The sequence below is a fragment of the Moschus berezovskii genome, chromosome 1 (genome assembly GCF_049115385.1).
Source record: "Moschus berezovskii isolate FMDL1 chromosome 1, NW_MosBer_1.0, whole genome shotgun sequence".
NCBI classification, from domain to species: domain Eukaryota; kingdom Metazoa; phylum Chordata; class Mammalia; order Artiodactyla; family Moschidae; genus Moschus; species Moschus berezovskii.
The window spans coordinates 89,046,675-89,065,455 of NC_142460.1; the positions used below are offsets into that span (position 1 = coordinate 89,046,675).

General features: G+C 51.9%; 1 protein-coding gene across 1 annotated transcript in view; it reads left to right on the top strand.

Moving 5' to 3' along the window:
- Positions 1-17,122, top strand: part of PDIA5 (protein disulfide isomerase family A member 5) — a 93,428-nt gene extending 76,306 nt beyond the window's left edge. The window contains exons 13-17 of the mRNA XM_055395329.2: positions 415-575; positions 4,252-4,382; positions 10,421-10,491; positions 16,344-16,478; positions 16,895-17,122. Of these exons, the coding sequence (XP_055251304.2) occupies positions 415-575; positions 4,252-4,382; positions 10,421-10,491; positions 16,344-16,478; positions 16,895-16,975 (579 nt within the window). The 3' untranslated portion in view covers positions 16,976-17,122. The remainder of the gene's footprint in view (positions 1-414; positions 576-4,251; positions 4,383-10,420; positions 10,492-16,343; positions 16,479-16,894) is intronic.
- Positions 17,123-18,781: the final 1,659 nt, after the last annotated feature.

Consider the following 18,781-nt stretch of genomic DNA (forward strand, 5'->3'; position numbering starts at 1 on the left):
AAGTAGATGTGTCTTAGTCCAGCAGGTGGGACTCCTACCAAGGGTGGATCAGTGCTCAGAGACTGTGGGGTCTGGTTCAGAGGAATGTACCTGGAGGTACCCATCCAGGTGACCTCTGCCAAGGTTGTGGGCTCTGGGATGAAGCCCCATGGTTCTTTTCCTGTGGGACCTTGCCTATTGGGAACAGCCGCAGTCTGCAACACCTGGTTGATGGGGACGATAAAAAGGCTTCATCTCAGGCCACAAATGAGATTGGTGGACACACCAGTGTCCGGTTGTTCCTGGGATGTATGGAGTTCCCACCCCATGAGGTTCTGACAGGCCCAAGGTGGGCTGGGGCTGGCGTCCGGGCTCCTCTTCTGCCAGCACCGCGTCTGAGGGTGTCATGCATGGTTGGCCTCTCCCCCATCCCAGAGCTCTGGTGTCCTTGCAGCTGTCGATGCCACCGTCAACAAGGCCCTGGCAGAACGATTCCATATCTCCGAGTTTCCTACACTCAAATATTTTAAGAATGGAGAGAAGTATGCAGTGCCTGCGCTCAGAACAAAGAAGAGCTTCGTTGAGTGGATGCGAAAGTGAGTCTGATGGTCTCAATAGCACATGCTGGTCCCTGGCTGTCAGAGCTGCTGACCTTGGCTCAGGGCCTGGGAGCCAAGACAGATAGGGCTTCCCAATCCTTAGGGCACCTCAGGTGTGCTGACCCCATGTCCTCATCCAGCAGGTCACAGTAACCTTTCCAGGTGTGGTGGCTTCAGCTGCCGGAAGCCATGTGTTTCTTTACTAGGACACCCTTTCCCAGTGTGCTAGCCCCAGGTTTCATCAAATACACTTTATTCCATTCCATGTGAGTGGACAAAGGAAACCCAGCTCTTCACGGCGAGAGCTGGACTATAGGGGGCCCAATTCTGGGCCTTCAGTAGTGTCCATGGGGCAGCCCGTGGTGGTTTGGGGTTGAAAAGAAAGGCTTGAAGAGCTCCCTCTGCCTGGGTATTAGTTTGTGAGGGCTGCCACTGCCAGGACCACAGGCCTTGTGGCTTAATAGCAGGAGTTAATTTTTTTCTTTTTTGTTTTTTTACAATTCTAGAGACCAGATAAGATGTCAGGGGGGGTTGCTTTCTCTGAGGCCTCTCTGTGGCCATCTCCCTGTGTCCTCTTCCCCCTGGCTGTGTCCTAATCTCCTCTTCTTTAAAGGACACCAGTAAGATCAGATTAGGGTCTACCCGAATGACCTCATTTTAACTTACTTCTCTAAAGACCCTTTCTCCACATACAGTCCCGTTCGAGGGTACTTGGGATTAGGACTTCAGCATAGGAGTTTGGGGTTGGGGAGACAGTTCACTCCATGGTAGCCTGCAAGTCCAAAAAACGTCACGAGGAGCCTTGAAATTACTCGTTCGAGGACTTTGGGACCTGCAGTTACTAGCCTCTCCCCCTCCTGTGAGGGGACTAACTGGGCCAGCACACAAGTGCTTTCGCCTGTCCTCACCCCTCCCCCGAGACACATACCCATGCATAACTTGAATATTTGAGAATACTGCCCCATTTCTGCACCGACAGAAAGGTAAAGTCAAAGAAGACAGTCTTCAGCCTTTGCAGAGGCCCCTGGTATGTGGCATAGTCACGCCCGTGTGAGAACCGAGACTTGAGGGTCGCACAGTGACGCGAGAACTGTGCTCAGTAGCAGCATCCAGGGGCAGTTGCTTTGTCAGAACACTGGTCCTCAAACTTGGATGTGTGTTAATATTACCTGGTGTTGAGGTGCTTATTGAAGTGCAGATTCTGAACCTTTGCTTCAGAAAATGTGAATGAAAGAAATCAGTGATGGGGTTTTGAGAAACACCGGCTTATGGAACAGGAGCAAAGTTACCACTCTGTTCAGGAGAGGCTCCCGGCAAGAGGTGAGTGGACTGGTCAGGTCCTGGTCTCGGCCCCTCCAGTCTCCTGCTGAGCACTAGGGGTGGATGCTCAGAGTAGCCAGGCCTTGTCTTAGGACCAGAGGGAGCAGTGGTTCATCTCCAACAGGGACGAACGAGACGTTCTCTCTGCCGGTCCTCTGGTACAGGAGGCAGGTTGCTCTTCACACCTGCCTCTCTGGCCACGCTCTGCTGCCAGGGCTGGTTCCCTGCGAAGGACTGAACAGGGTGGGGGCTCAGGTGAGGTCCCTGGGGCTTGTACTGTGGTTAGAGAGCTGGGGGAACCAGCGAATTGATCATGGCAATCCTTGGTCCAGAGGACTGGACACAGATAGTGAGCGTGAAGGGTGTCTGTCCTTCCTGTCCTTGTCACCACCTGGAAAAGCACTAGGGTCAGAACGTGGGCTTCGGAGTGAGAACCCTGCACTCAGATCATGACCCTGGGCCATTTACCCGACCCTGCTAAGCCCCAGCTTCCCATCTATAAAGTGGAGGCAATACTTTTCCCATAGACTTGTTCAGAGAATTAAATTGGATTATTGTGCATGGTGTGTGGAAATACTCAGAGGAAGCTGTGTTTGTTATTGATGCCAGCTCTCATGTGGTGCAGTGACTGATGGTGCTGGAACCTCCCAGCCTTGGCAGCGTGCTTGTGTAACTTGTTGCCCCATTTGATACTCAGATCCTACCGAGGCCTACCCCTGTTTCCTTGGTTCAGAGAAGTGAAGTGCCTTTCCTCGGGACACACTGTGGTTCTTTGGGAGCTCAAAGGGAATTCACCAGGCAGAGCCTAGTTTAACGGCAGATGCTTTGAGATGATGAGGGGCTGAGGCCACCAGCAGGAGGGCGAGCAGATGGTGTCGGGTGAGGTTGCTGGCGCCTCCAGGCTTGTGCACGAGTGACCCAATCAGGTGACTAAGATGTGCCCACCAGCAGACCAGCCCAGGGAGGCAGGATCCTGGGACAGAGCAGAGCAGAGGGTTGGTGGGTGGTGTCAGCTGAGGAACCCAGGGTGGATGAGGGGATCTGGAGGGCCAAGAACGGGGCAAGACAGGAAGGCTGGGAGGGGCCAGTCTTGGGCACCAGAGCAGGGGTGCCATTGACCAAAGAAAGAAGATGGGGAAGAAAACTGTTTCAGGAGGTGTGGAGGAAGGGGAAATCTTGCTGGGATTGGGGTGACAGTTGGACCTCCAAGTGGAAATACCAGGAGAACACCTGGAAATGGGCTTGGATGAGAGGTCAGGGCTCAAGTCATCCTCAGCCTAGGGGGTTATGGAAGCCATGCAGGTGGATGAAACCTTTTGAGAATTGCAGGAGCGTGGAGATGGAACCAGAAGAAGAGAATGGGCTTTGGGGAAGGTGGGTGGGGTCTCTGCACGTGCCTGGAAGGAGGGCTTCCGAAAGATGAGCGTGAACTTGGGGCAGCTGGCACTGCGCTATGCTGCCCTCGCTGGGTACGAGGCCTGAGGTCTGGCAGGCCGGAGCTATGTGGCACCAGGAGAAGAAGGGAGTGCAGGCAGGGAGTGGATGTGGCAGCATGGGTTCTGGACCACTCCCCAGAGCCACTTCTCAGAGAAGGGAGAGAGAAGCACGATTGTAGGAAGGGGGTCAAGGGCAGCAAGGGCTTTAAAAGACCCTGGAGATCTATACTTCTGTGAGGCCGAGTGGAGGGAACCAGTGGACAGAAGTAGACTGAAACATTGTGAACCTTTATCAAATGCCTGCCTGTCCTTTATGAGCGCTTTCAGGCTCTTAGCAGCTGTTAGATGCTTGACCGACTAGGTGCTTTACATACTCTGTCTCTGCTCTTCTTAAGGATCCCAGTAGGTAGGCATCATTGTACTCATTTAACAGAAAGGAAAATGGAAGCCCAGAAGGGTTTGGTAACTTCACCCAAGGTCACACAGGTGAGCGGTAATCTGGATTTGAACGCAGACCCTACCTCACTCTTTGGCCCCTGCTCTCTCCACCGGAACAAAGGCTCAGGAGCAGAAGATCATGGCGTGCTTAGGGTACCAGAAGAGGCATGAGGGAGGGAAAGAGGGGGCCCGGGTGCTAGGGTTCTCCCCAGGGCAAGGAGACGACTGGAGAGGCTCCTTGTCCCCAAAACAGGCTCAGGTCCTTCACACCTTCACAAAATGGCTTCTTAAGAGGCTCCCTGGAGGGAATCTTTGCAGACAGTTCACTTTTCTTTCTGTTTCAACTGAGGATTTAAATTCAGTTTTGGAGAGGATGCAAAGCGATTTTCTCTTATGTGCTCCCCTGAGTGGTTGGGGGTTGGGTGGTGGTGGAAGCACTTCTCTCAATGACTGTCTGCCCTCCGCTCCGATTCCTTTAGCCCCGAGTCCCCTCCACCCCCAGACCCTGCCTGGGAAGAGCAGCAGACCAGCGTGTTGCATCTGGCTGGGGACAACTTCCGGGAGACGCTGAAGCGGAAGAAGCATGCCTTGGTCATGTTCTACGCCCCATGTAAGTCGCTGGGGCACTCGCTGAGGGGTGAAGGATGGGGTGAGAAGATCCCCTAGGGACCTGGGCAGCCACAAGCCAACTCTGGGCCATTTTCGCTGTGAGCAGGGCTCTAGTTTCATTCCTGGCTGAGGTCCTTCAGAATCCAGGACCAGCTGGGTTGGGTTCTGTTCTCACAATAGTCCTAAAGCCCTCTGTTTCTGCCTGTGCCTGGGGCCTGCCTTGTATTAACGATTACTCAGCCACCTCACGTCCCTGGACTCTCCCACCTCTGGCTCCCTACATCCCTCCAGCCATTGACTTCACCTTTGAACCCTGGTACTTCTTAGCTGGGAATTCAGCCCGCCTCATTAGGCCTCTGTGTTCCTGTCTTCCTGAGCACCGCCAGCCCGGCCTCCTCTCCCTGACCTTCCTGAGTGGCTCTGCAGCCATGGGGTTGAAGCTGTGGTGGAAGTTCAGTCACATTTGCTCAGAGCTCCCCACCGGGATCCACATTTTAATCAAAGCTTAAGTTGAGGGAATGATGTGCTCTGCTGATGTAGGTGTTTGTGATCTCAAATTTTGTGTGTTCCCGTTTTAAAGTTGTTCACTGATTCTTAAAGGAAAGGCTCTTGAATTTCTTGCTCTGCCCTTTCTCCCCCGGGTTACAGCTTAGTGTAATGGAGTGGGAATAACAAAGCTGCACTCCAGAGAGATGCAGGCGGCTCAGTCTAGTCCTAGCCTCCTGTCCCTTCCTGTCCAGTGAGAAAGTCTGCTCAGCTCTCACTGTCCAGGCAGGTCGCTTCCTGTTCTAGCCCCCAGCCCCACCCTCTTGTGGCTGACGCTTCCTCTGGTTGTGCCTTTTCTTCTGCAAGTGGGCCTTGCTCTCTTTCAGTTCCTTGCAGAGCGTCCTCCTGTCCTCCTCTGTCCTGAGAGTAAGTCCAGAAGCCTGCGTGGATCTTAAGAAGCTGTCTTCCTTCCAGGCAGAGTTGGGGGTGCAGCACTAGACCAGGAATTGCCTGACTTGCCTGAGGCTTGGCAGCAAGTTAGTGATGATGGAGCCCTTCCCACGGCCTGGGCTGATACCCTCTCTTAGCCACAGTCCTGATTCAGAGGGTAGTTACTTCCCAGCACCTGGTGAGAACCTGGCTGGAGAGTCTTTGGCCAGCCATGGGGTGGACTTGAGAGAGTCCAGACTGAATACTTTCCCCAAATTCTCTCCCCTTGCCCTCAGACCTCAGTGGGGACACATTCCCTGCTGGGGTGCTAATGACCTCCTTAAAGTAACAGCTTTGTGCTTCATGTTTGGGACCCAGGATACCCGGGAGAGAGGCCTGGTCCCTGCCCACCTCAAAAGTCTCACAGTCCATCCCAATGAGAAATAACTAAATGTGATCCATGCAGGGCCTGTTGCTGAGCGACTCAGCTGCTGGCAGAGGGCTTGGTGTCTGGAGTCTCCCATCTCCCTTGCTGCCATGTCCTGCCCTGAGCTCTGCTCCAGGCTCTGAGACGTGTGTTCATCACTGGACAAGGGCGGAGGGAGGGGACTACCTAATGGAAAAAAATATTTAAAATGTTTTCAGCAATAAAATCAGTACAGTTCAGTCGTTCAGTCATGTCTGACTCTTTGCAACCAAATGGACTGTATAGCATGCCAGGCTTCTCTGTCCATCACCAGCTCCCGGAGCTTGCTCAAACTCATGTCCATCAAATTGGTGATGCCATCCTACCATCTCATCCTCTGTTGTCCCCTTCTCCTCTTGCCTTCAATGTTTCCCAGCATCAAGGTCTTTTCCAAGGAGTCATTTCTTCGCATCAGGTGGCCAAAGTATTGGAGTTTCAGCTTCAGCGTCAGTCCTTCCAATGAATATTCAGAACTGATTTCCTTTAGGATGGACTGGTTGGATCTCCTTGCAGTCCAAGGACTCTCAAGAGTCTTCTTCAACACCACAGTTCAAAAGCATCAATTCTTCAGCACTCAGCTTTCTTTATAGTCCAACTCTTACATCCATACATGACTATTGGAAAAACCATAACTTTGACTAGATGGACCTTTGTTGGCAAAGTAATATCCCTGCTTTTTAATATGCTGTCTAGGTTGGTCATAACTTTTCTTCCAAGGAGCAAGCATCTTTTAATTTCATGGCTGCAGTCACCATCTGCAGTGATTTTGGAGCCCAGAAAAATAAAGTCTGTCACTGTTTCCATTGTTTCTCCATCTATTTGCCATGAAGTGATGGGACCAGATGCCATGATCTTCATTTTTTGAATGTTGAGTTTTAAGCCAGCTTTTTTACTCTCCTCTTTCACATTCATCAAGAGGCTCTCTAGTTCTTCGCTTTCTGCCATAAGGGTAGTGTCATCTGCATATCTGAGGTTATTGATATTTCTCCCGGCAGTCTTGATTCCAGCTTGTGCTTCATCCAGCCTGGCATTTCTCATGATGTACTCTGCATAAAAGTTAAATAAGCAGGGTGACAATATACAGCCTTGACATACTTCTTTCCTGATTTGGAACCAGTCTGTTATTCCATGTCTGGTTCTAACTGTTGCTTCTTGATGTGCCTACAGATTTCTCAGGAAGCAGGTCAGGTGGTCTGGTATTCCCCTCTCTTGAAGAATTGTCCATAGTTTGTTGTGATCCACACAGTCAAAGGCTTTGGGATAATCAATAAAGCAGAAGTAGATGTTTTTCTGGAACTCTCTTGCTTTTTTGATGATCCAACAGATGTTTGAAATTTGATCTCTGGTTCCTCTGCCTAAATCCAGCTTGAACATCTGGAAGTTCACGGTTCACGTACTGTTGAATCCTGGCTTGGAGAATTTTGAGCATTACTTTGCTAGCATGTGAGATGAGTGCAATTGTGCAGTAGTTTGAACATTCTTTGTCTTTGCCTTTCTTTGGGATTGGAATGAAAACTGACCTGTTCCAGTCCTGTGGCCACTGCTGAGTTTTCCAGATTTGTTGGCATATTGAGTACAGCACTTTCACAGCATCATCTTTCAGGATTTGAAATAGCTCAGCTGGAATTCCATCACTTCCACTAACTTAGTTCATAGTGATGCTTCCTAAGGCCCACATACCAGGATGTCTGGTTCTAGGTGAGTGATCACACCATCGTGGTTCTCTGGGTCATGAAGATCTTTTTTGTGTAGTTCTTCTGTGTATTCTTGCCCCCTCTTAATATCTGCTGCTTCCGTCAGATCCTTACCATTTCTGTCCTTTATTGTGCCCATCTTTGCATGAAATATTCCCTTGGTATCTCTAATTTTCTTGAAAAGATCTCTAGTCTTTCCCATTCTATTGTTTTTCCTCTATTTCTTCACACTGATCACTGAGGAAGGCTTTCTTATCTCTCCTTGCTATTCTTTGGAACTCTGCATTCGAATGGGTGTATCTTTCCTTTTCTCCTTTGCCTGTCGCTTCTCTTCTTTTCTCAGCTATTTGTAAGGCCTCCTCAGACAACCATTTTGTCTTTTTGCATTTCTTTTTCTTGGCAATAAAATAGCAATAAAATAATATATTCTTATTTATCCTATAGGTAGTGTATAGTGAAGTGAAGTAAAAGGGTTTGTCACTCAGTCGTGTCTGACTCTTTGCTACCCCATGGACTGTAACATATACTTAATTTGTATATAAAGAACCTAAATACTGCAGAAAGGTCACATACCTGATAAAGGTAGGTGTAAAGTGAAAAGCAAGCACCCATTTGCCCTGGCCCCCCTGCCCCATCTCCCCCACAGCCTCCCTCCCTGGTTTCTACAGAGCTCTTTCTCCTGCTGTTTGTTGTTCTCTCCTGTTCCAAGCCCCTCTGTTTGCTCTGAATGGTCTGGTCATGGTGACTGCCCTTCTTCGGCCAGCTTGGCTGAGTTGGAATTGGAATTTCCTGTCCTGTCCTTGGTCTTTGTTCCTCCCTCCCAACCCTGGGAGGCTGCATTAGTTTCCCGCGACACAGAGGTGGTGCCTTTTTAAAGAGCCCGTATTAAAAAATCATGCCTTTTCTGGCCCACCTGACATGTCTGGGGAACATCTTCATGCCCTTTCTAAAACAACCTCCCCTCTAGTTATTCATCTGCCATGCTCTTTCTTTTGGATAATGAGAAAATGAGATGAGGCAGAAGGCCATTAATCTGAGACCTGGACGCTTTAAATCGATGGTAGCAGGAATTTGCACTAAACTGACAGTGACCTTTATGCTTTCCGTAAGCAGAGAAGTTAAAAAGGAGAAATTAGTAGTGATACCAGATTTGGGGGAAGGGAGTAGCTTATTTCCAGCCAGCCTGTTGTCTTAGCGGGCATTCATGTGCCACTCACAGAGGACCTCTAGTGTGCAGGGCACACTTTGATGAACTCTTAACCAGTATATTTTGCTCTTTAAATGTTTTGAAAGCTCTACACCATCATTCCTTTGTAGTATTGATATTTGCATGAATTTGAGCCATTCTTCCCTCTATTGGGTCAAATTAGTACTGTGTTCTTGTAATTGCCATTGGCATCTGCCATGAGTTAGGCTGTGCTCAGTACTTTGTCTCAGTTCTGCTGTAACTGTAACCAGCCCAGCTCTCTACTCCCGTGATGCACGTTGGGAAAATCCTCCCATGACCACCATCCATGCTGCTCTGGGACCAGCTGGCCACTCCACTAGCCAGGCCGTATGGGTGGTCACACCCATCTCAGAAACCAGCTCAGGTGCTAAATTCAGATTAAAGTTTTAGCCCTGCCTTAATTTGGTTTCACAAAACCCTTTGAAGCGCCAGTCATTATTACCTTATTTTAAAAAGAGGGAGAGCAGATGAGCCAGGCTGTCTCTGTTCTCTGCCTTGGCTTCCCCAAGGCCGTGGGAGGGCCCGAAGGCCTGGTCCGACTGTTGGTCAAGAAGTTGGCTGGAGCCAGGGCTCCCCACGGGGCATCTGGCCTCTTCCACCTGTGTTTTGATCAGAATTAATTACCACAGTCAGGGAACTCCTTCCCTCAAAGCAGTTCTGTTCTGTTGGCAGTTGGGTTCAGTGTCTGGAGAGTGGTAGGGAGAGGTGGGTTTGGGTTTTGATGGACCAAAGCTGAGGGGAAGGCTGGGAAAGCAGGTTTGGGCCAGAGCAGCCTGCAGTTTCTTGGGCTTCCTTCCTGGAGGACGGTGTCCTGGGCTTGCTGAGACAGGAGAAAGTGGCCACACACAGGTGGGCCCCATGCTGGGGACCTGTCACTGGAACCGGAGGGGCTCGGGGCCGCACAGATGCCACTGTCCCATTCAGGGCCTCTGGAGCTGTGGTCCTCGTCCCCGGGTCGGGAACCCAGGCCCTGAGAAGCAGCAGGGACTCCAGCAGCCTGTCCTCCTCTTAGCCTGACCTCGACGCTCCCATCCCTGGATCCAGAGTTCAGGCAGACTCTAGGGCAGGAATGGAAGGACAGCATGACAGCTGGGGGGATTGTGGGAATCGACAGCAATGCATGAGCTGCCCGAGTCAGGCAGAGTGCTTGCGCCCACCCTCCACATTCCCACATGCACCTTTTCAATCGTGAAGTGGTGAGCTCTGCCATTGTCACTGGGGCACAAGAAGGAGCTTCATAACAGGCTCCGAGAAGCCAGCGCACATGTCCTTCTCTTCTAAGCCCGAAGCTCCTGCTGCACCCTGGATCAGGCTCTTCTGAGCCCTGAGGGCAGCCCTCCGTGCAAGGAGCTTGCAGTGCAAGACCCCAGTGTCTGTGTCCCCCACCCCCAGCCTTGGGAGTGGGTGTGGGGTGGGAGGGTATGGTGTGGGAGGTCCCAGGCAAGAGTGAACCTCACACTGGCACAGGCCTCCTGCAGAGCCCTCGTGCCGACAGCAGACGCACAATGCAGAGTTCGAGTGGTGGGGTTGATACCTGAACCCTGACGGTGGGTGTGCAGTGGGTGGGAGTCAGATGAACCCTGAAGTCTGTCGGGAGGAGAGAAACTCCTGGAGAGGCCTCTCTGGAGGTTCCAGGCAGGGCCCCTGGCCCTGCTCCGTGTGCAGTGCTCTCCCCTTCCCTCTCACACAGGGTGCCCTGCTCCGTGTGCAGTGTTTTCTCCTTCCCTCTCACACAGGGTGCCCGCACTGTAAGAAGGTCATTCCGCACTTTACTGCCACTGCTGATGCCTTCAAAGATGACCGAAAGGTAAGGACACCCTTCCTCTTCATCTCTTGTCCCGCCTCCAGCTTCCCACTACCACCAGTGCCCACACCTTCCTCCCTTCTGTTCAGGTTGCCCTCCCTAAGCAGCTTCTGCTGAGACACAGGGATTTCTGGCAACCAGGACATCCTTTTCAGAAGGCAGGATAGAGCTGGCTGCCTTTATGCTGCAAAATCGACTGAAAGGGATACACTGAACCGTTACAGCCCTTCCTTGAAGGAGGGGATGGTAAAGGGGTCATTTGTTCATTCTTTTTTAATGCTCACATCTTTTTATGGTAGGATTTGTAGTCATGCACTACTTGTGTAATTAAAAGTACAAATAAAAATATCTCACAAAAGTCAACTGGAGGCGGCCAAGGTGGAGGAGAGCAAGGCCGTGGGAACGGAGCCTCATCCCGCCTAAGTGAAAGGCTCCTGCAGCTGCTGACTGATGAAGCAGAAAATTAACAAGCTAGAGCTGCAGATCGGCTTAGAGAACAGGGAGGGGGCTCCAGGCAGTCCCCCAGGCAGCTCCAGCAGACTGGGCAGACTCCGAGGCTGAGGGGACATATGGCAGCAAGAAGACCCCAGAATTCAGGCTGGTGCATCTGGGCTGCTGCTAAACTGCCTGAGCTCTAAGACTCTCCAGGTCTCAACGTTTCCTTCTTCTAAAGTCGCAGCCTGGTTTAGATGGTCTCAAAGACTCTTCCCAGCCTAGGGCTCCATCATAGGAACCTGTCCCCTGAAATGCCCCCCAGACACACACACACCCAAATCCAAAGTCCGATACATCTCTGCCTTATTTTTCCTGTCAGGCACAGCTGGGGCAGGTGGGATACAGATGCTGAGATCGCCTTGCATTGGCCCCGCAGTGGCAGTGATGGGGTGATGAGAGCTGTATAGGAACAGTGAGTCAGAGGAAGCCAGGCACATGTGGGAGGACTCAGGCTCCAGACACCTTCCCTGAACCAGGAAGTCCCATGGTCACCTGCGAGCCCTGCCTGTGCCCTTGAGACACCCTTCACCATCAAGAGGGAATATAAGGACCAGAAACACTTCTGTTCTCTCCCTGCCACTTGGCTTGCATTGAGAGGGGCACGGCAGGGAGGTGCTTCCTGTCTTCTGTCTCCCTCACCCCTCCACCCACTTCTGCCACCCTCGACCTGAGCAGGGTGGCTGCTCCCAGTCTGGCCGCTCCAGCACAGCCCAGGCTGCTTGTCCCTGCAGGGCTGGGCGTGGGTTGGTTCAGGGAGGCCTTTACTCCCCAGGACCAGAGCTGGACTGGCAGTCTCTCCACACAGCTCCCATCATTCTTTACCCAGAACACCTGGTGCCCTGGGCACACAGGAGGGTGACCAGTGTGGGGGCTCCCCGCCCCATGGCTGCTCAGGTCTCCAGGGCCTGGGAGGGGATCACACCAGTCCTCATGAGACCAGGCTGGCTATGCCCGCCATTGGCAGCTGAGGGCTGTTCCTTCTCTTCTCCATCCCCCCTGCTGATGCACAGGGGTCTCGTTTCCATGGTGACCCCCTCCTTCTCTGAGATACCGATATGCCTTTGCTTAATTATCTAAACTTGGGCCAGTAACGTTGCTGACCTTTTCCTAGAGTTATTCCCCCTGTTATTCCTTGTCTCTCCTTCCAAGCCAAGCATCACCCTCACTCATTTTCAGGAACACACTTAACTTCTCTGTCCCAGGCAGCTGGCAGGCCAACGTTCCTGGAGACGCCTCTCAGTAGCAGCAGGAAGCATCCTGTTTTCAGCCAGGAGTGCTGGTGCTGTGATGGCTGGGTGCCATCCTGGAACTATCAGATCAGAGCCTCGGTGGATGGCTCCAGCAATTTGTGCTGACCACAGGCTGGTGTTTAGGGACTGCTGGCCTGTCCAGCCCTCTCCTCCTCCTGAGGAATGAAGGCCCAGAAAGGAGGAGCTGTGTCTCTTGCCCAGGGACACCCTGTGTGTCACTGACAGCCAGAAGTGGGTCTCCTGACTCCCGATTCTTCCTGACACCCCATGCTGCCACCTGTGAGCCAGAATTGCATTTTTTTTCCACCCAGAAGCTTGTCCCTGTTCCTTCCCCAATCAATATGCAGTTGGTTGTTCACTTCCATTTTCATAGCCAAAGTCAATATTAGCTCCTGCAGAGATTTATTTTACTGAATCAATAAAGCCACATGAGGCAGCTCATATTTTAACTGGGGAGCCTCCCCCTCCCAGGAGGTTACTGGGGACTTTAGCAGTTGACATGCTGGGGGGAGAAAGGGCTGCACACTGTTAGTGTTGGAACAGGAGGCATTCTAGAGGTGGCCATAAGGACAAGGATCTCAAGTGGAAGGCTGACCACTGGCCTGGCAAAGTGGGGCCTGTCTCTGACTGCTCAGCGAAGTGTCCCAGCTCGGGGGTGGTAGTGGGGGTCAGCAGTACAGCACAGCTCCCAGCCAGGTGCAAGGTCATCCCAGGAGCAGGCCCTGGAACAGCGGGAGCCCCTCTCTGATTGGCTGGCGAAGCTAGGGTAGCTCTGGCTGTGCGGTGTGTGTTGTGTATCGTCCCTCGAGGTCATAGAAGGGTGATCTCCCTGAGGGCAGAGACCTCATTTGCCCTTGAATCCCCCACAGTCTTGCCGCCCGAAATCTCTGTAGATGTTGACTGGATAAAGGAATTGGGTAGCATGTTTGATAGTTCTTAAGTGCTCCTCCTCTTCTGCTGCTATTACTTCTAAAGCCTTTTGTACGTTGTCCTCACGGTAGTTTAGTCACCTGGGTATTATTACTGCCTCATTTTACAGATGAGGAGATTGAGTCTCAGCGGGGTTAAATGACTAGCCCAGAGCCTCCAGATGGAAAGGGGAAGCATCAGAACCAAATGTATAGGCGCTGTCAGAGGTCTCCCGGAAGTGGACTCGGGGCCTGGGCTCCTGTGCAGGGGATTTCTGGGGAGGTGGTCTTGGGGAGCAGTTGAGGGCATGGAGGAAGGGAAGCCAGAGCAGGTGTGTTAATGAGCAAATCACTGCATGGCTAACTAGGCTCAGTCCCTGGAGACCTCAAAAGGGACAGAGTCGTCCCCCTCAGCGGCTGAGGAAGTCCTCAAGCCTCTCCATCACTGGCCTCATTTCTAGCTCCCTTCAGCCAAGAGTTGCAGGGGCCATTGGCAAGTACTGGACGGACAGGACATTGCAGGATTCTGACAGCCACCTACCATGGAATAAATCTGGAAGTTAGTGTACGTTCAGTGCTGTGGGTGAGTTGGTGCAAATCTTGAGTGGGTGTAAGGGGGGCAGCACTTAGGTGAAACTGGGATAGATGTGGAGACGTTTATTTGCTGCCTTCTTTCCAGAGAGTCTAAGCCACTTCCTGTAGAGGGCCCATGCTTGTCTCCCCTTCTGCTATAGAGACTGAGAGCTGAGGAGCCTTTGCAATTGGAGGAAGCACTTCATATATGTAACTGGCAGCTATATTAGGGGGTTCAGAATAAGTACCCATTTTTTATTTAGTCAATTTATAAAACCATACACTACATTTCCCACAGCTCCAGGGAATGTATACAAATTAAATTCATAATTTAAAGCGGATGCAGGGAGAGCAGCGGCCTGGAGCAAAGCTCATTAAACCCTTTCACAGCCTAGCGGGGGAGCGATGGCCCCTAGACAAGGGCTGCCCTGGTGCATGGTTCCCAAGGGGCCGGCCGCTCAGCACCTGCCCTGAGAAATGGAACCCTGAAGATGGCCAGAGGAGCCTCTGCCTCACATTCCTAAATAAATCAGGAAGGGCTTTAGAGGATGAGCTGGAATTCTCAGAAGCCTGCTGGTACGTGTGGACACAGACAGCAAGCTGACCCTGCCTGAAGGAGACAGCTACCCCACTTTTCCTAGCCGCATATTGCCTGTGGGAATGCAGGGCAAGTGCCCTCAGATTTGGCTTTTAAAGAAAAGCTGGAAAGCCAAACTTTATGTAAAAATCTTTGGGCTCTTTTTCTAGGTTGGCAACTAAGTTAGATTTTTTTTTTTTTTAATTTTCTATGGACCAAACAGAAGAGGACTGAGAGTCAAATAGCGATTGTGTGCAGTTTGCAGACTCTGCTCTAAGAGGGCTCATCGTGTAGAATGCTGAGTAGCCGAGGAGGTAGAAGGGGGCCTGAGGGTGGGTAAGTGGGGAACGAGCGAGTGGCAACCAGAATGCAAGGCTCACTCTTCACTGCCTGTCAGCCCTGCTCACCTGGGCACAGGTAAATAGGCATGACTGTTGGTGCCCTGCAGGGCTCTCCCGCCTGGAAAGGGGGTCTCCATCCAAATGTGAATAACCAGCAGCAGAGAACCCTGTGAGTCTCGGCTGTTCAGCAGCTTTAAACCTCCAGCACAGTCGTCGTTCTGTGTGGGCTCCTGCGTGGGTTCCGGCCCTCAAGGCGCCACACCCATTCCTCTCCCGGGTCCTGGCATGGGCTGGTCCTAGCTGGGTGCTCTTCCCTCGGGCCTTCATGCCGCTGGCTGCCTTATCACTGATGGCTCAGATTAAATGTTAGCTCCTTGGAAAGGCCTCCTTGGCTATCCTGGTGAAAGCAGCCCCTCTGGCCGTGGTCTATCCAAGCACCCTCTTAGTTCCTTTAGGGCATCTTTTAGACTCCACAGTGATCTTGCTTGTTATGGGTCTCTACTGCCTTTCTGTAGTAAGAATGTCAGTTGCTCGATGGCTGACTTTGTCAAGGTCACCACTGTCCTCGTAGCATCCAGAGCAGGCCTGGCTTCATCAATGCAACCCCTCTTCTGTAACGCTTATGGATTGCTCTTGCCATTAATCAACCCTCTCCTCTCCACCCCTGCTCTGTGACCCTCAACAGGAGAAAAGTTCCCCATGTCTGCTTTGTACCCTCTTATTGGGAAAGAGCAATGAATAAGGAAAAACTGCCCAGCATGTGGCATTTGTTAGATGGGCGAGAAGAGGGCAGCAGCCAAGTTAGGAATCTCTTTTTGGCCAAAACCCGTTTGCTTTAGTCATGGTGAACTCTGTCCTGGGTTCTGGAATGTGTCCCCCAGGATGGAATCTGCTTCTCCCCCTCCATCAGTCCTCTGCCCAGGGGGTAAACTTTGCAGAGTGCTTCTGAACCCCTTTGCAGGCCATCTGGCACCCTGGAGCACTTCCACACACCTCTTGTCATGCCTTGGATTTGCCTCTTTACCCAGCTCCCTGACCAGATTCTGAACTCCTGTTGGGGACAGAGCGAGTGTCCTGGGCCAGTAGGAGTGCCTCCAGCAGCAGCTGATGTGTACTGACCTCTGACCACGTGCCCTTCCCCTCCCCTGACTTACCGCACTCGGTCTTCAGGATGTCCTGATAGCCGGGGTGTTGGTACTATCTCCATTTTACAGATGAGGGTGTTGAGACGTCAAGATGCTCAGTGACTTCCCGTGTTAATATGCAGCCAAGCCAAGACTTACACACGGAAAACTTGACCTCTGAGCTCTTATTCTTGACCTTGGTACTGCACTGCCTCCCCAAAAAGATGTTCAGGAAATATCAGTTGATGAATGAATAAGTCCCACAGTGCCTCACAGAAAGTATCACAAACTTGTAGTGTTTACAGATGCTTTCCAGTCATAATTTCCTTTACATTGTACTCTTGATTTTAAAGGGTAGTCTGAGGGCATTCCTCACCTGTCTGCCTGGAGAATTAAAAGCCAAGTGCTGTTGGCCTCAGCGGAGCATGGGGCTGGGGTTGCTTTGGTTCAGTGTGTCCTTGCCGTTGGGGAGGAGCTCAGAGATCACAGGATCTGGGCCTCGGGTGCAGCCTGCACACAGAGGGTCCAGGCCTCAGCTCTCGGATTGGAGACGCCCATGCTGACCCCCTCCTCCTTGCACCCTGCAGATTGCCTGTGCCGCTGTTGACTGCGTCAAAGAGAAGAACAAGGACTTGTGTCGGCAGGAGGCCGTCAAGGCCTACCCCGCTTTCCACTACTACCACTACGGGAAGTTCGTGGAGAAGTATGACACCAACCCGACGGTGAGTCGTGGGGAGGCACTGCCCCGAGCTCTGTCTGCTGAGGGGCAGGGAAATAGCCACTGAGGGGGCTTCCCAGCTAGCACAGTCAGCTGTGATGTGCAGCGCCAGGAACGCGAGGCTCCGGCGGCTGGAAGGGGGGATTCCAAGAGGTTTGCATACAAGTCCTGGCCCAAGAGCAGGGTGGGAGCAGAGAAGTCCAGGGTTCCAGGGCACGGGAGAATTTCCTCACCCACTTTTCAGGGCTTCTTCGTAGTCAGTCATAGGCAGCCAATGCTGCCCACATGGCCCTGGCCATCCCCTCAGCTGCCTCCCTGTGTCCAGAAGTGTGAGCACGCAGAGGGTCAGGGAAGGGGCATAAGGGGAGGGCGCACATCCTCATGGAGTTACAGGTCCTCTTCTCTTCTCCTTCCCTACAGGAGCTGGGATTTACCAGTTTTATCCGAACGCTCCGGGAGGGAGACCATGAGAGACTAGGAAAGAAGAAGGAAGAGTTGTAACTTCTGCCTCAGAGAAAGCTTTTCCATTACACTGTGAACGATACCTGTTTTGTTGTTTCTGAATTTCCACGTGTTTTGAAGACGAAGTTTTTTATAGCCACGTATGGCCGTTTTGTACAATTTTGAAATAAAATTCAACCGATTGTTCGGTGGTGTGGGTTATTTCCGCGGAGCCTGAAGGGGATGCCGTTTCCTCCCTCCTTCTGTGTCCTCTCCTGGGGGGTGGAGAGCCCCACTCCTTGGTCACGTCTGTCCAGGAGAGACCCTGGGGCAGGCGTGTGAGGAGTGAGGCAGGGATACTGGCCCCAGTCAGCCACTGGAGAGCAGAACAGGAGAGTCGGAGCACGAGATAGCCTGTTGGACAATGACTGATTTGGGGCGGGGGTGGGGGCAGAAATGCTTCAGGATGGTCAGGAAAATGGGATTGTGAAGCTTATGGGAACCAAACATTAGATTTTCTGGATCATTGTGGTTTTAGTTTGGGTGTTTTTCGTGGAATGTATTTACATATTTCTCTGGCTATTTCTGTCTTCCTCTCTCCATCCCTTCCCAGCTCTCCCATTAAAGAAGACTGAGTCTCACTCCCGGGGATGGTGCAGTGGTCAAGCCCAGGCTGGAAGGGCATCTAGAGTGGAGTGGGGGCAGTGGGGGGGCCTTTGTGTGGCCGCTTGCTCCTCACCCTGGCTGGAAGGGATGGTGTGTGGGATGTGGGGGCGTATTCTCAGTGTGCAGATGCTGGTCTGTAAACCAGCTTCCCTTGCCCCACAACAGTAACCTCCAAATCTTTGCAAGCATGCTTCTCATGGACGGGCACCATCCAGGCCTCACTCTGACATTCTCATATCTCTTTCCTGACTATCTTTCCCACTAGGCCTGCTCTCTGTATCTCTGCATGAGTAGCATCAGCCCTGAGCTTAGCATTTCTGCCAGAGCCATGGTCCTTCTCCCCAGGAAGTAGAGCAGCCTCGCTCCGCTCTCTGGACTTCAGTGTTCTGCAGCGGTCCTCACCTTGCACTCCTTGGGGTAGTTCAGAGGTGGCGTCTTCTGAGCTGCAACACTGGGCAGCAACACTTTGGTGGCCTTATGGGGGAGTTGGCCTGTGGGCACAGACCCTGTTTCCTGGACCAGACCCTCCCTTGCAGCCCCTGCCTTCCTGCTGATGGGTTCCCAAGTAAGGGGTGGGAGCTGCAGAGTGCCCTGTGGCAGCCTTGACGAGCTGCCACTGCACACAGTGCTGTTAAGTGAGCATGAAGGCTTTGAAAACCCTTGTTCTGGGGCAGTGTCTCAACTTCCCATTCCACCCACTGCCAGGTCAGCCTTTTATTTTCTTTAAGCACCCACTTTTTAAAGTGGTCCTTGGTCTCCCTCCAGGTGAATGGGTATGAAAGAAGTACATGTTTATCTTTACTGATCTCCCCTGGTGCCATACACTATCAGACAAGGAGCCATTTAATCCTAATGCTGAATGTCATACCCTCTCCTGCAAAGGGGCTTTTGAGAGTGCGTGTGCATATGGGCATGCGTAACAGCTGTTTGGAATATTTGTGGGAGAAATGTATTTGTGTTTTCAAAAATGTTTTAAACTGCATCTTTAATACCTGAGAAAAGCCACTGCCTGGCTGAGGGCCACTGGTGCTCACATTCAAAGCACAGGGCTTTCTTTCCATCTTATTCCACAATCTGGGTTGGCTTCTGTGTGAGAACTTGAAAGCATCAGGAAATGACATTCTTTTCACTCTTTATTTGCAGGATTTGTTAGTTATGGCGCCCTTGTCAGAGTGTCTAGTGTTTGCTATGACTTTGGGC